The sequence below is a fragment of the Papaver somniferum genome, unplaced genomic scaffold (genome assembly GCF_003573695.1).
Source record: "Papaver somniferum cultivar HN1 unplaced genomic scaffold, ASM357369v1 unplaced-scaffold_150, whole genome shotgun sequence".
Taxonomy (NCBI): Eukaryota; Viridiplantae; Streptophyta; class Magnoliopsida; order Ranunculales; family Papaveraceae; genus Papaver; species Papaver somniferum.
Window position 1 is genome coordinate 6,257,383 of NW_020624377.1, and position 12,560 is coordinate 6,269,942.

Below are 12,560 nucleotides of genomic sequence, written 5' to 3' on the forward strand. Positions count from 1 at the left end.
TGCTTTTTGGGAAACACTTTTTGTATACACAGTCAAGGTAGTAACTATGAACCACAAAGTCCAGAACATAGTAGAAAGTAGGAACCAGAACATAGAAGGGGAAAAAAAACGATTATACCCGCTACCCTATCCTACCCGACCCGCCAAATAATGGGTCGGATAGGATCTTACCCATTTAATGGCGGGTAGGGTGGCGGGTAAAAAATTTCTTACCCGCCATTTAGCGGGTAGGGTGGCGAAATATGTCATATCCTACCCACACTCCCCTATATCTGATGCGTAATTCCGAATTGTGTATTTCTATCTAGGTTTTCAATTGAAAAAGAAAAATGGCGTTTGCTTCTTCTTCTTCTTCGAGCAAGCAGCAAATTGTTCTATGTGGTCCGAATCATGTCAAAGTATATAAAAACACCACCACCGCCGACAACAGTACAGAAGCAGCAACTAGCGATGAGCAGATGGAAGTTGATAGACCTGATTTTATGTTAAAAGAAGAAGAACGACCACCGTATGTTATTGTTGTCCATGGACCTCCCAAGGTAATTTTAAAGTTCATTGGTCATTCACATTAATTTTGCCCCGTTCACTGCTTCTAATTGTTGTTTTCTCTTCTACTAGGTTGGGAAGGAGAAGCACCTGTTCATTAGGTCACTAGTAGATCATTATACCGAGGATCGTGATTTACTGAACTTGCGAGGGCCCATTGCCATCATAACAGGTACATTGATTAATTTTTCTTAGAGAAATTGGTGTCATGGTTTAACTTGTGTTTTTTATTTTGTGTCAGGGAAGAGAAGGATACAGTTTGTGGAGTGTCCCAATAATGTTAATGGTATGCGTGATGCTGCAAAGTATGCTGACGCTGTAATATTCCTCATAAATGCATATGTTGGGTTTGAAATGGTGAGTAATTACATTTGGAATCTCACAATGTTTTTTCGATTACCTTTCAGGTAACAATGCTTTGTGCCTAACAACAGTTTTAAAAGAAGCAAGTTAGAATATAGTTTTAATTTCTTATTGCAAGAGGCTTTTGCTGATTTCAGGAGACATTTGAGTTTGTTAACGTCTTACGAGTTCATGGCATGCCCAAGGTTATGGGGGTGCTGACATCTATTGATAAATGCGACCTATTTGAAACCAAAGAACACCTCATGAATCATTTCAGCATTGAAATATGTGAAGGAGCAACAGTATTCTGTTTACCTGGGCTCGATCATGGGATGTAAGTTTGTTAAGATTCAATATGCCAAAAATAGCTTCTTGTTCTCTTTTACCAGTTTATGAAATTCAAGGGACTCACTCAAAGTAAACTAGTAAGAGTATAGTCCGTCACGGTTTCTTAATCTATTCTAACAGGTATCCGGAGCATGAAATCCGCCAGCTGGCAAGCTTCATATCGGCTATGGATTTCCATCCTTTGTCATGGCAAGCTGCACAACCATATGTGTTAGCAGAACACTTTGAAGATGTAACTCGAGTGCACACGGATAACAGATGCAATAGAGACATTGTTTTGCATGGTTATCTCCGAGGTTGTGATATCAAGAAAGGAGCTAAGGTATTTGTGTTAGGGATGCTAATTGATGCCTTTTGGAACTAGAGACTACCTTTGTAAATACATCCTTTGGTTTGTTAATAAGCACATATACATTTGTTATCACATACTCTGAAATCACATATATTGCTCGTTATTTTGCATGATTTAAAATAGTTCAAATCCATCTTATATTTAGTCTACCACTCTTCATATTTATAAACTTGTGCAGATTTGTTAAAAATAGGAAAAAGTAAGGACTATTTCTAGAAATTTTGTTAACTCTTAGAGCTCATTAACATTTACAAAGACTCGTGAAATTTGAAGCTAAGTGGCCGTGGTGCATTTTCTTTGTTCGTTATAGTTCAAAGTCAAGATTCCTGCCGTGTATCCATGATTCCAATAGTATCTGATTTCTTCTTTTCTCATAGTTCTGTATTTATGCAAGATGTAACTCAACAGTCTTGGTGTACGTTGGCTTTCAGATGCCTTAATATTTTCACCAGTGCAAAAGTTTTGAATGCGATGTAAATTCTCGGTGACTGTGTTGGTTTTTTTTTTTTGCTTTTTTCTACAAGTATTACTATTACATTATATGTCTGAACTTCAAGCTTAGCTCCAATGAAAATTATCCGTGCCTTTCTTTATGTGGAAAAGCAAGGGGATGTTCTCAGAGTCCTGAACAGTAATTGTTTCTTGTAAACACAATTAGCTCTCTTTGCTCTATAAAGGCTTGTTCCATTTTATTCTGTGTTCACTTCTTCCACCATGAGTATTACTTGAATATCATTTCACCCGTATGCAAACTGACTTGGGGTTTATTATATCAGGTGCACATTGCTGGTGTTGGTAATTTCCCTCTATTTAGTGTAACAAGCTTAGCCGATCCTTGCCCTTTTCCGGCTGGTTCCAAAAAGAAGAGATCTCGGGAAGGTGATATCACAGCTCCATTTACTCAATTTAATAACGGGATGCGTTTCTTTTCTACACAATGTTTGTAGTATGATTGTCTGAGTGTAGAAACATTAATTTCTTGCTAAACACGTGTTTCTATGGATATTTCTAGTGATCTTTGTATTATTTTTACAATTCTTCTTCTGTTTATTTTTTTAATTTCAGAAAAAAAGCTTGATGAAGGCGAGAGTTTCAGACCAGGGACTTATCTAAGGTTGGAGGTCCGAGACATTCCTTTCGAGATTGTTGAGAATTATGTTCCTTATCATCCTATTCTCGTTGAAGGTATCAGTCCTGTGGAAGAGAAGATTGGATATATGCAGGTTAATATTCATTTTCATTTAACTATCGTAAAGTTAGTTGTACAATTTATTGTGCCCATTGAATTCAAGTAACTTACAATTTTTCGAACTACATCTGAGCAGAAAGATACAGCTGCTGTTGATCTTACCATGAAACAAGAAGAACCTCCATATGTTATTGTTGTCCATGGACCTCCCAAGGTAATTTTACCTACTATTAAAGTTCATGATAGACATTAATTTTCCTTGTTTAGTGTGATTCTAATTATTTTATTCTGTTCTAGGTTGGAAAGTCCCGGTTGATTAGATCACTAGTAAAGCGTTACACCAAGAAAAATGTTAATAAATTATACATGCAAGGCCCAGTTACTATCATATCAGGTATACTTATTTTAATTGTTTCTTACTTCTTAGACAGATTGGTTCGGTTTCATGGTCTCATTATGTGTTCTGGTTTTTTGTTAGGGAAGCAAAGACGGATACAGTTTGTGGAGTGTCCGAATAACATTAATGGTATGCTTGATGCTGCAAAATATGCTGACGCTGTCATGTTGCTCATTGATGCAGATACTGGTTTTCAAATGGTACGTAACATTTGAAAGGCCAAATATATCTTTAGAAGCCTTTCCTTTAACAACAATTGCGAGTTAACATTGCTGCCATTTTCACTTTGTTCATACTTGATAACAATGAGAACTAGGTTATGGCAAGTTAATATGGTATTTTAATTTGTAAGATGCTTTTGCTGATTTCAGGAAACATTCGAGTTTGTGAATATTTTACGAGTTCATGGCATGCCGAAGGTCATGGGGGTGCTGATATCTGATGGTATGTGCGCAGATCTTGAAAAACTATTAAGAACCAAAGAATGCCTTATGAATCATTTCTCTACTGAAATATATGAAGGAGCAAGACTATTCTGCTTATCTGGACTTGGAACTGGGATGTAAGTTTCTTATGCTTGAATATGTCAAAGTAGCTTTGCATGTTTCATTCGCGTTTCTTATACAATTTTCTAAATTTGTTGGGTCTGAATTAATGTAAAATAGATTGCTTATAGTCTATTATGCTTTCTTATCTATTCTAACAGGTATCCTAAGCATGAAATTCTGGATCTTGCAAGCTTCATATCGATTATGGAATTTCATCCTTTGTCATGGCGAGCTGCACAACCTTATGTGTTGGTAGACCGTTTTGAAGATGTTACTCCGTCAGGCAGGTTGCTCATCGATTACAGATGCACTAGGGACATTGTTTTGTATGGTTATCTCCGAGGTTGTGATATCAAGAAAGGAGCTAAGGTACTTATCTTAGGGTTGCTAACTGATGTCAATCTTGCTTTTTATTCTGCCGCTGCTCTTTGGAGCTAGAGATGACCGCTTTTTATTCTTTTTATTCAGTTCATATTCTTTTGTGTAGAGAATTTTTTTCACTTCTGTACGTTGAGTTTTACTTGAATATTGTTCCACCAATATGCAAACTGACTGGGGTTTATCACGTCAGGTGCACATTGCTGGTGTTGGTGATTTCCCTCTATTTGGCATAACAAGCTTTGTTGATCCTTGCCCTTTAAAGTCCGCCCTCAAAAGGAAGAAATCTCTGAAAGGTGATATCTTGTCTTTGTTATTCTCAAATCTTAACAGACTGTCGCACAGTATTGACCGACTATCTGAGAGAAGAAACATCACTTTCTTACATGTTTCTTTGTTACACAGTATTTGTAGAATGATTATCTTTGAAGAAACATCAGATTATTTTATGGATCTTTGCAGTAATCGTTGTGCTATTTTCACAGTCATTATGTTTTAATCTTTTTTTTGAAATTCCTTAATATTGCATATATTAGGAAAGGAGCAGGATGGGTGTTCGAGTTTCAGACCAGGGACTTATCTAAGATTGGAGGTCCGAGACATTCCTTTCGAGATGGTTGGAGATATTAATCCTGGTCATCCGATTCTCGTTGGAGGTATCAGTCCCAGAGAAGAAAATATTGGATATATGCAGGTTGATATGCCTTTTCATTTTTCTAGCGTAAAGTATGTTGTAATTTTACTTTTAAATAATTTCACTATGCAAGTATGTTAAATTGCCTTTCTGTTGTTCTTCCAGGCAACACTTAAGCGACATACTTGGCACAGGAAATTGTTGAAGACAAGAGACCCTATTATAGTTTCCATTGGTTGGAGGCGGTACCAGACGAGCCCTGTATATGCCATGGATGACAGTGGTGACCGGCTTCGAATGCTCAATTACACCCCCGTTGACATGCAGTGCCTTGCAATGTTTTGGGGCCCCCTTGCATCACCCAACACTGGAGTTGTTGTTGTACAGGATCTACCAGACAAAAGGGTATATAATTTGTTCTATTATAAATATAAATTAAAAAACCATCGCTTGTTTGGTTCCTGTGATAAGTGTGTGGTCCACTTTCTCTGAATCCTCAGGCAGCGTTTCGCATTTTAGCAACTGGCGTTGTTGTTGATTTTAACCATGCTGCGAAGATATTAAAGAAATGTAAGCGGTCTAGAATACCTTGGAAGATCTCTGGCAAGACTGCTCTTATTAAGAACTTGTTTAAATCAGATGATGAAATTGATAGGTTCAAAGATGCAAAACTTTGGACAGAGAGCGGAATTCAGGGGAAGGTTGAAAAGGTTAGCATTATAAGTCCTGAATCTTTGGTTCAGTACTTCTTGTGCTCGACTCTTTTGTTGTATCGTGAGACCCAGCATTCCCATGGTTTGTTTTTGTGTAGGCTGCAGAAAAAGTACGGAGAAGAAAGGATGGTGTACTTAGAGTAGGGATTGTGGAGTGCAAGTTTAAGCGCAGAATTTGCATGCATGATACAATTTTCATGCGCATGTGGAAAGAAGTTAAAGTTCCTGGTTTCTTCAACCCATTCATACAAATGACTGGGTTATCACACAGGGTTAGTGCCTGATTTTAATTCTTTAGATGATTTAATTTTATGGCTTACAAAATTCCATGTATCTGACTTGCGTCCACGTTTAAATGAAGCCCGATGAATTCCCGAAAGGAGTGTTATTCAAACATGAAACTGATGGAGAGTCGCCCACAGAACGACGTATGGTGGCCTTTGTTGAGGGAGAGCCTAGCTTCCAAGACCTAACTATTGCCAAGGAATTTGAGTTGTATCATGTAAGATAGTATTGGCTTTGCAAGGCCCTACCCGTAATTCTTTTTTCTTCAGAATTTGATGTTGGGTTTGATATGTCGTTGATTCTACAGTGTAATAAAGAGGAGCAGAAGGAATTCAAGAGACATCCAATGCTGGTGATGATTCCAAAGGAAGAAGAGATGTTAGAAATACATGAGAGAGGGGAGATTACAAAGAAACACCAAACAAAGCCATGGACTCCCGACTGTCCTGTAGACGACCGGGTCTTGAATTGCGCAATGAGTCTATATGGAAAAGTTCCAACTTATTTTACCTTCTTCCGACCACGTAATCAAATTAAATATAAGAATTAGAATATATCCTAATCTTATAATGTATTTGCTCCATGTTGTTTAGAAGTACTAGCTAATTATATTTCATATTAAAAAGAGATCTCTTGGAGTGCATACAATAATCAATTTGGTTAATGTTATAAATTATCTGTACCTATATACTAAACGGTAGCAATAGGTACTATGCTATTCTACCAAGTAAAAGGCTAAGACTAAAGGCATGCCCTCGGCATATTTAATTAGCAATAGATATATAGAATGGTATGGTAGATACAACATGTAGAGCTGTTAAAGATAATTAATACTCTCAGTTCTTTTTAATAGGATGGTTTTGTTTTAGAGAAAATTAAAGAAATTAAAAAAACTGATCATTGAAAGTGGTCCTCACATTTGGCAATAAAAGAAGTGAAGTTAAATGGTCTCTATCACTTGTCAGCAAAAGAAGTAAAGTGAAATGGTTCACATAAAACTTGTCATCAAAAGAAGTTGAGAGAAAAGTGATCCCAAAAAACTAAAGTGAAATTTAACTTTCCCAAATAGTAAACCAGCCTATTTTTTTTGAAACATTTATTTATAAAACCAGTCTATTAAAAAAGAACGGAGAGAGTAATAAATAATTAATATTGTTTCGTTTCTTACTAATTATGACCCACTACAGTACACAGGTGTCTCGGCTATTTATAGCCAAGAGAAAAACTGAAGAGCAAATATTACATTGCCACGTCTTGGTGCACGTGGTGGGATTAAGATCAATTTAATCCGATCATCCTTGTCGAGTGTTAGAGAGTCGGTTGGTCAGCCAAATTTTCTAGAAGCCGACTTTACAGTACTCTCCCTTGGCTGACCACCACTTTAACAGTGTTGCGTTGCTAAAATCAGACCGGTAAAAGCGTGATACTAAAAGAATTTACAATGATGATGAACATGCATGCGCTTCTTTGTTAAAACCTTGTCGGGACAAATCATTTATGAAAATCTGAACGCTGGAAGCTCACAACGAAATTGACGGCGCTGCTCATTTTTCTTTGTAAAACTTTATCAGGAAAAACCGTGTGCGAAAAACCTGAACCAGATAATACAGAGGTTTATCCCATAACCGCGTCTCGAGAAACTCTATGGATATTTCACCGTTCTAAGATTATTATCTCATTAAAAACCTTGTCAGGAAAATCCAGAGACAAAACCTGAGCGTAGGAAAACATGAGTACTTAGATCAATGATAAATCCGCAGATGTTTCCTCGTTAAAACCTTGCCCGGAAAAACCCAGGGGGACAAAAACCAGGACAAAGGAAATAGAGTACAACAATTCGAATGCGGATAGTAATGGACTCGCATGCCTCATTAAAACCTTAACAAGGAAAACCCGGTGGGGACAAAACCTTGACTAAGGAAAAACTACACGACGTAATGTCCAATATTCCCATATCCATAATGTTCCATGACTTTACTCCCCCTGATGAGTAGCCTTCTCAGTTGATCAATCTTTTCGATAGTATTGCATAGAGATCAAGAACCATCCTCTAATGACATCAGCAGCTCCAGCTTCCTTTAGTTGAGAAAATCAGTCTGATTTTCCTCTGTGCAATTTCTTAATGATTTTCTGATTGTACTAGCTTTTTATTCTCAATTAGTTTTTTCTGAACAATCTTGACAGACCTGAGGAAGAAAAATATCCTCTAATATCAGACAACCAGCTAAGAGAATATTAGCTGCTTTAACAAACCTGCGAAAATAAAAACTTAAACAATCTGATTAACTTTTCTCTGTGGGAGACATCCAACGATCTTTTATGTCAAAAGATCCAGTTTAATGGTACCACGTAGATGAGGGGGACTTTCTTCGAACAAATGTCTCGATATTGGTGCTGGGAAAAGCCAGACTTACATGTTTTATTATAGAGCCAATATCAGGTATCTGTAGCATATTTCAGCTAAGTACCAATTACACATCTTTGTGTAATGTAAACCACAGAGTAATATATCTCCTTTGTTGAGATGTAAATCGATCAATCTTAAAGATAAGAGATCGAATGACTGAAATCGCATTAGCTTTCCCATTTAAAGATGTCCAAACCCTTAAGGTTGACGAAATTAATGGTCTTCAAGCTACAATTCTCAATCAACAGGTCGATATCTTATTTTACCGAGAATTTCATCTCGAACTCTCGCGTTAAGCATTTTTGTGCTCTGGAGACCTCTTCAGGAGTTCCAATTAAGTAGATGTTGCATTAATCATAACTAGTGAATGAAAAGTTTCTGAGTATATAAGATGGTTCATATATCCCTGGATAATATAAGTACTCACTTAGACGATTGACCACTTTCGTCTTTATTGAGAGAATGCATATGACACGGTAATTCTACTAATAGGTAAAAACCTTCAGAAATTTCTATGCAGTTTTTCTGTATCTAGTTTTTCATATAGATCTGCAGTGACCACATCTTCTGGATGCAGGTCGCGTCCTTAAAGACTGCCAGACAAATACCAAAGAGGTAGCTTCATCCATAACAGGGAATATGTCTCAAAGAAATCCATCTCATGTCTCTGTGAAAGACTTTGTGCGATTAGTTGGCTTTATGTTTCTCACTGTGCGCAAACGCCGACCTGTAGCCACTAGAGGTTACATCACTGGATGTTGGTACTACAAACACCCACTTGTGGCTAAGTGTAGCTCACATTATCGAGCGTTCTGGTTGTAGTACCAAAACCATGCATTTTGTGAGAAGCTGTTATTCTTTCTGAATCCCTTTTTTCATGTTTAACCAATCATTTATTTGATGACATTCCGTTATAGAGAGTGGTTTAACACCAACATCATCTATCGCAGTATCATGGGATATTTTGACTATGTCACCAACAATCATTGTATTACGATAACAAATTTCTCTATTGCATGCAAGCTTTATTGGAATCCTTTCATTTTAAGGTTCCACAGCCTTTGCAGAGACATTCTCTTATTAGGAAAACTATAATCAGAGAACCCATATTTTCCTTTAATAGTCTCTTTGATAGCACTATCTTTCAATGATTGTGACTGGATCTTCCTTTCAGGAGGTGCAAAATATTTTAAATCAACTAGTCATCCACATTTTGGTGTATTTTATATGACACACTTATTACTACTACATACACATCTTCTAATGGAGAAACTTGATCTGCAATTTTGGATATCAAATCTTCTATATGTCTTTCATTGCTGAAAACATCCAGATGAGATACATCCTGGTTCATCTTTGTACAAACCAGAATACTTCTCCTCCCCCAAACGGTGGGAAGGCTTTCTCATCAAATTTGCAAATCTTGTAGTAGAGTAGTAACAACGGTGGAATGTAGCACTTCTTATACAGAAAACTTGACAATGGTTTCATGAGTAATAAATTCAAATGCTTTGTGAATGAAAAATCAAATCATTCAACGAATTCATTAGAACAATAAAATACTCACCACCAATATCCAGAGCATCACCAGGATTATACAACATCAATAACTGATAAGCGAGAGTTTCATTTAAAAATTTATATGAGTATAAATTCACCACTCAGGTGATATGTCGAGTCATTCATGACTACCATACCATACTTGCATCAACCTGTTTAGTGTCTGCGGAAACTCACTGTCAAGGGTTGGCTCTATACAACAAGCGACCTTAATTAGTTCTCTTTGTATGCTTTCTTACATGAATCAAATTTGGAACCAAATTAAGTTCGTGGATGCTAGGATTGAGGTCCTCAAAGCAGATACAAGTGAGAGAACAACTCAATATGGACTAATATCCATATTTTCCAATCATATGAACTTTGTCGAAAAATCCTTTGCAAAGGGGGATATACATCCACAATGACTTCAGTAGCTACTCTGAACATTATCGACAACCAAAGTTATTAATCAGTTAGTTAACAACCTCACATCATTCTCTAGAGTACGAGGATATCTTAATCCATTGGTACCAAATTTCAATATGTAGATAATCTCCTTAATGAGATATCAATGCAACTTTTATGGATATACTCCTCGTCAGGAGTTATCAACTCATAACCAAAGAGAATATGGACGTCATCTAATTAGATTGGCATACCTCATACAAGAGGTTTTCATCTATGCTTCTAAGCATTTCCAGACGAAACTATCATTGTGATTACATGGAAATCCTTGCAAGGACTTTAATATATGCCGAATCAAGCAAGCGTACTTTTGCTAAATATAGCAACAGAGTAATCTCAAACACCTCAGGCATTTCTCGGTGTGAGAATTTAGATAAGACACAATTAAATTTAACCAATATCGTCGACAATTCTCCCCCTAATCCTTAGGCGGGAATGCCTCATCAACAGAACCTCCAGTTCCGGATTACTCTACCTATCAAGGGAGCAACTGGGTGCAGAAAAAACCGATAACACGCAACCCAGGGGAGGTAACTGATCAGTTTTCCACTTTCGTTTACTGTCCAGCTGGAATAATTTTAAGAATTGACATTGTCATGTAAAATTAACAGTAAATTATAAACGAATTTTGTGACCTTAGACATTATCTCAATATCAGTAACAGTCCTGCCAAGACTGTTAGAGCACTGCTCGGTTGAACCTACTAGCGTTGGTATGTCAAGTTAGTTGTCAATTTTAATTGTCAAAATTCATTCTTGATTTAGCATACTAAAGATAGTTTCGGACTAGATTAGGTCTAAGAAGTTGAATCGAAGCTATCCTTAAAGGATGAAGATTGAAGATTGAAGACTACAAGAAGAAATCAACAAGTAATTCATCAACAAATGTATGTGATTGATTTTATTTGGATTCTTTTTCAACTCTACCTTTCTAATCTATCAAGATATATGCTCACTATATGGAACAATTCTGATGACGGTAAATGTACATTTATGTATATATACTTGAGGTTATTTGATTCATGACTTTGGTGATAATAACCTTTATCCCTAAAGGATCTCATGTTATATTTAATGATCTTGTGAATCCAATGAGCCAAGAATCACTCAATTCCGAGTTGTAACGATAAAGTTATGAGTGATTTAAGTTCATTAGTAGGAAACATTCCATGGGCTTTGGAGTGGTCCGCGGACTTGGGCCCAATACGTGACTAAAAGGGAGTCTTGGTCATGTTGGTGATGTTTCCTTATCTAGGAAAGTTAGTTGTTGGTCCAAACACTTTTGATTACCATATTAAAGTGTTTATGATTCCTTCCTAAGTTAGAATGTGATTTATTCACATAGATATAATATTTGCTAAATAAGTTATTTATTTAATTATTTTGGCAAGATTTTTTAACTTAGGAAAGACTCTCTTATTTAGGAGAGTCTTGTAAAAGGAAAATAGCTTTTCTTAGCTTCCAAGATATTGTTCATTATAAAGGGGTTCGCGAGTTTACACGTTTTTCATCCCTTTGGAAAATTGGCGTAAGTTCTGCAGGTTGTTTTCCACGTCTTCTGTTCTTCGTGAACAAGAGTGAGATAAAAGTCTTTGTATTAGGGATCACAAAGCCAAGTTGGAATTAGTATTCGTGATTGATCATACAACTTGTAATCTAGGTTTTTCACCTCTTGTCTATTCTAAGGTTTTCTCTTCTGATATAAAACCATTCAAGAGTTGTTGATCATAAACCCTAGGTTTTGATAGATTTCAGTTTCAGATCGTATACCAACACTTGTTAGTCGAAATCGGAGACTAGAAAGAAAAACTTCTTTTGAGGCATCTCGTAAAAATCCTTGAGAAGTTTTAAACAAGATATCTCTAGATTTATTCTAGTTGTTCTTGTTGTAGAGTTATTAGGTTTCTCTTCCTTTTATTGAAGAGTATAATAATCCATAATCTACAGGTTTCTTTTGATATTACTTTTACCTAGTAATTATTCTTATCAAAATAAATACAAGATTTCCGAAACCTTGATTTACATCTAAAGGGAAACCAAACCGGTGTTTTGTGCAAACAAAATATAGAATCGTATCAATCGTGGTGGTGTATCTTCTAAAGAGATCCTCGGGTTCTGCTAGAAGATTTGTGTGAAGAATTTCTAAAGAGAATCGGTATTCTGTTAGGAGTTCTACAAGTGCTGAAGAAGGTATTACATCTAGTCCGAATAGGTTGTAGGAATTTGGTGTAACAACTTATAATCAGTGTGTGTTTATTCTGGACTAGGTCCCGGGGTTTTCTTCATTTACAGTTTCTTCGTTAACAAAATCTGGTGTCTGTGATATTTCTTTTCCGCATTATATTTTATTTATATAATAGAAATATCACAGGTTGTACGTTAAGATCAATCAGTTCTTGTATCCAACCTTAGAGT

General features: G+C 36.4%; 1 protein-coding gene across 2 annotated transcripts; it reads left to right on the forward strand.

Moving 5' to 3' along the window:
• The first annotated feature begins 322 nt into the window (after positions 1-322).
• LOC113336016 lies at positions 323-8,048 on the forward strand. Of its 2 annotated transcripts, XM_026582014.1 has the most exons (20): positions 323-539; positions 619-718; positions 788-903; positions 1,047-1,225; positions 1,360-1,561; positions 2,368-2,470; positions 2,657-2,814; positions 2,917-2,994; positions 3,078-3,174; positions 3,259-3,377; positions 3,549-3,739; positions 3,884-4,094; positions 4,297-4,399; positions 4,640-4,797; positions 4,903-5,142; positions 5,238-5,447; positions 5,549-5,722; positions 5,812-5,952; positions 6,043-6,310; positions 8,019-8,048. In XM_026582014.1, exons 1-19 carry the CDS (start codon positions 330-332, stop codon positions 6,283-6,285), a joined length of 3,033 nt encoding a protein of 1,010 aa, XP_026437799.1. In that variant the 5' UTR covers positions 323-329; the 3' UTR covers positions 6,286-6,310; positions 8,019-8,048. The 2 variants fall into 2 exon arrangements, with proteins under 2 accessions (XP_026437799.1, XP_026437797.1); XM_026582012.1 differs by lacking the exon at positions 8,019-8,048 and having other exon boundaries at positions 6,043-6,404.
• Positions 8,049-12,560: the final 4,512 nt, after the last annotated feature.

What these genes read in the sequence shown, in the direction of transcription:
- LOC113336016 (XM_026582014.1), top strand. Translation starts at nt 330, where the DNA reads ATGGCGTTTGCTTCTTCTTCTTCTTCGAGCAAGCAGCAAATTGTTCTA. An exon ending in CAGATACTGGTTTTCAAATG is followed by an intron (nt 3,378 to 3,548) that starts GTACGTAACATT and finishes TGCTGATTTCAG; the next exon opens with GAAACATTCGAGTTTGTGAA. An exon ending in TTCAGGGGAAGGTTGAAAAG is followed by an intron (nt 5,448 to 5,548) that starts GTTAGCATTATA and finishes GTTTTTGTGTAG; the next exon opens with GCTGCAGAAAAAGTACGGAG.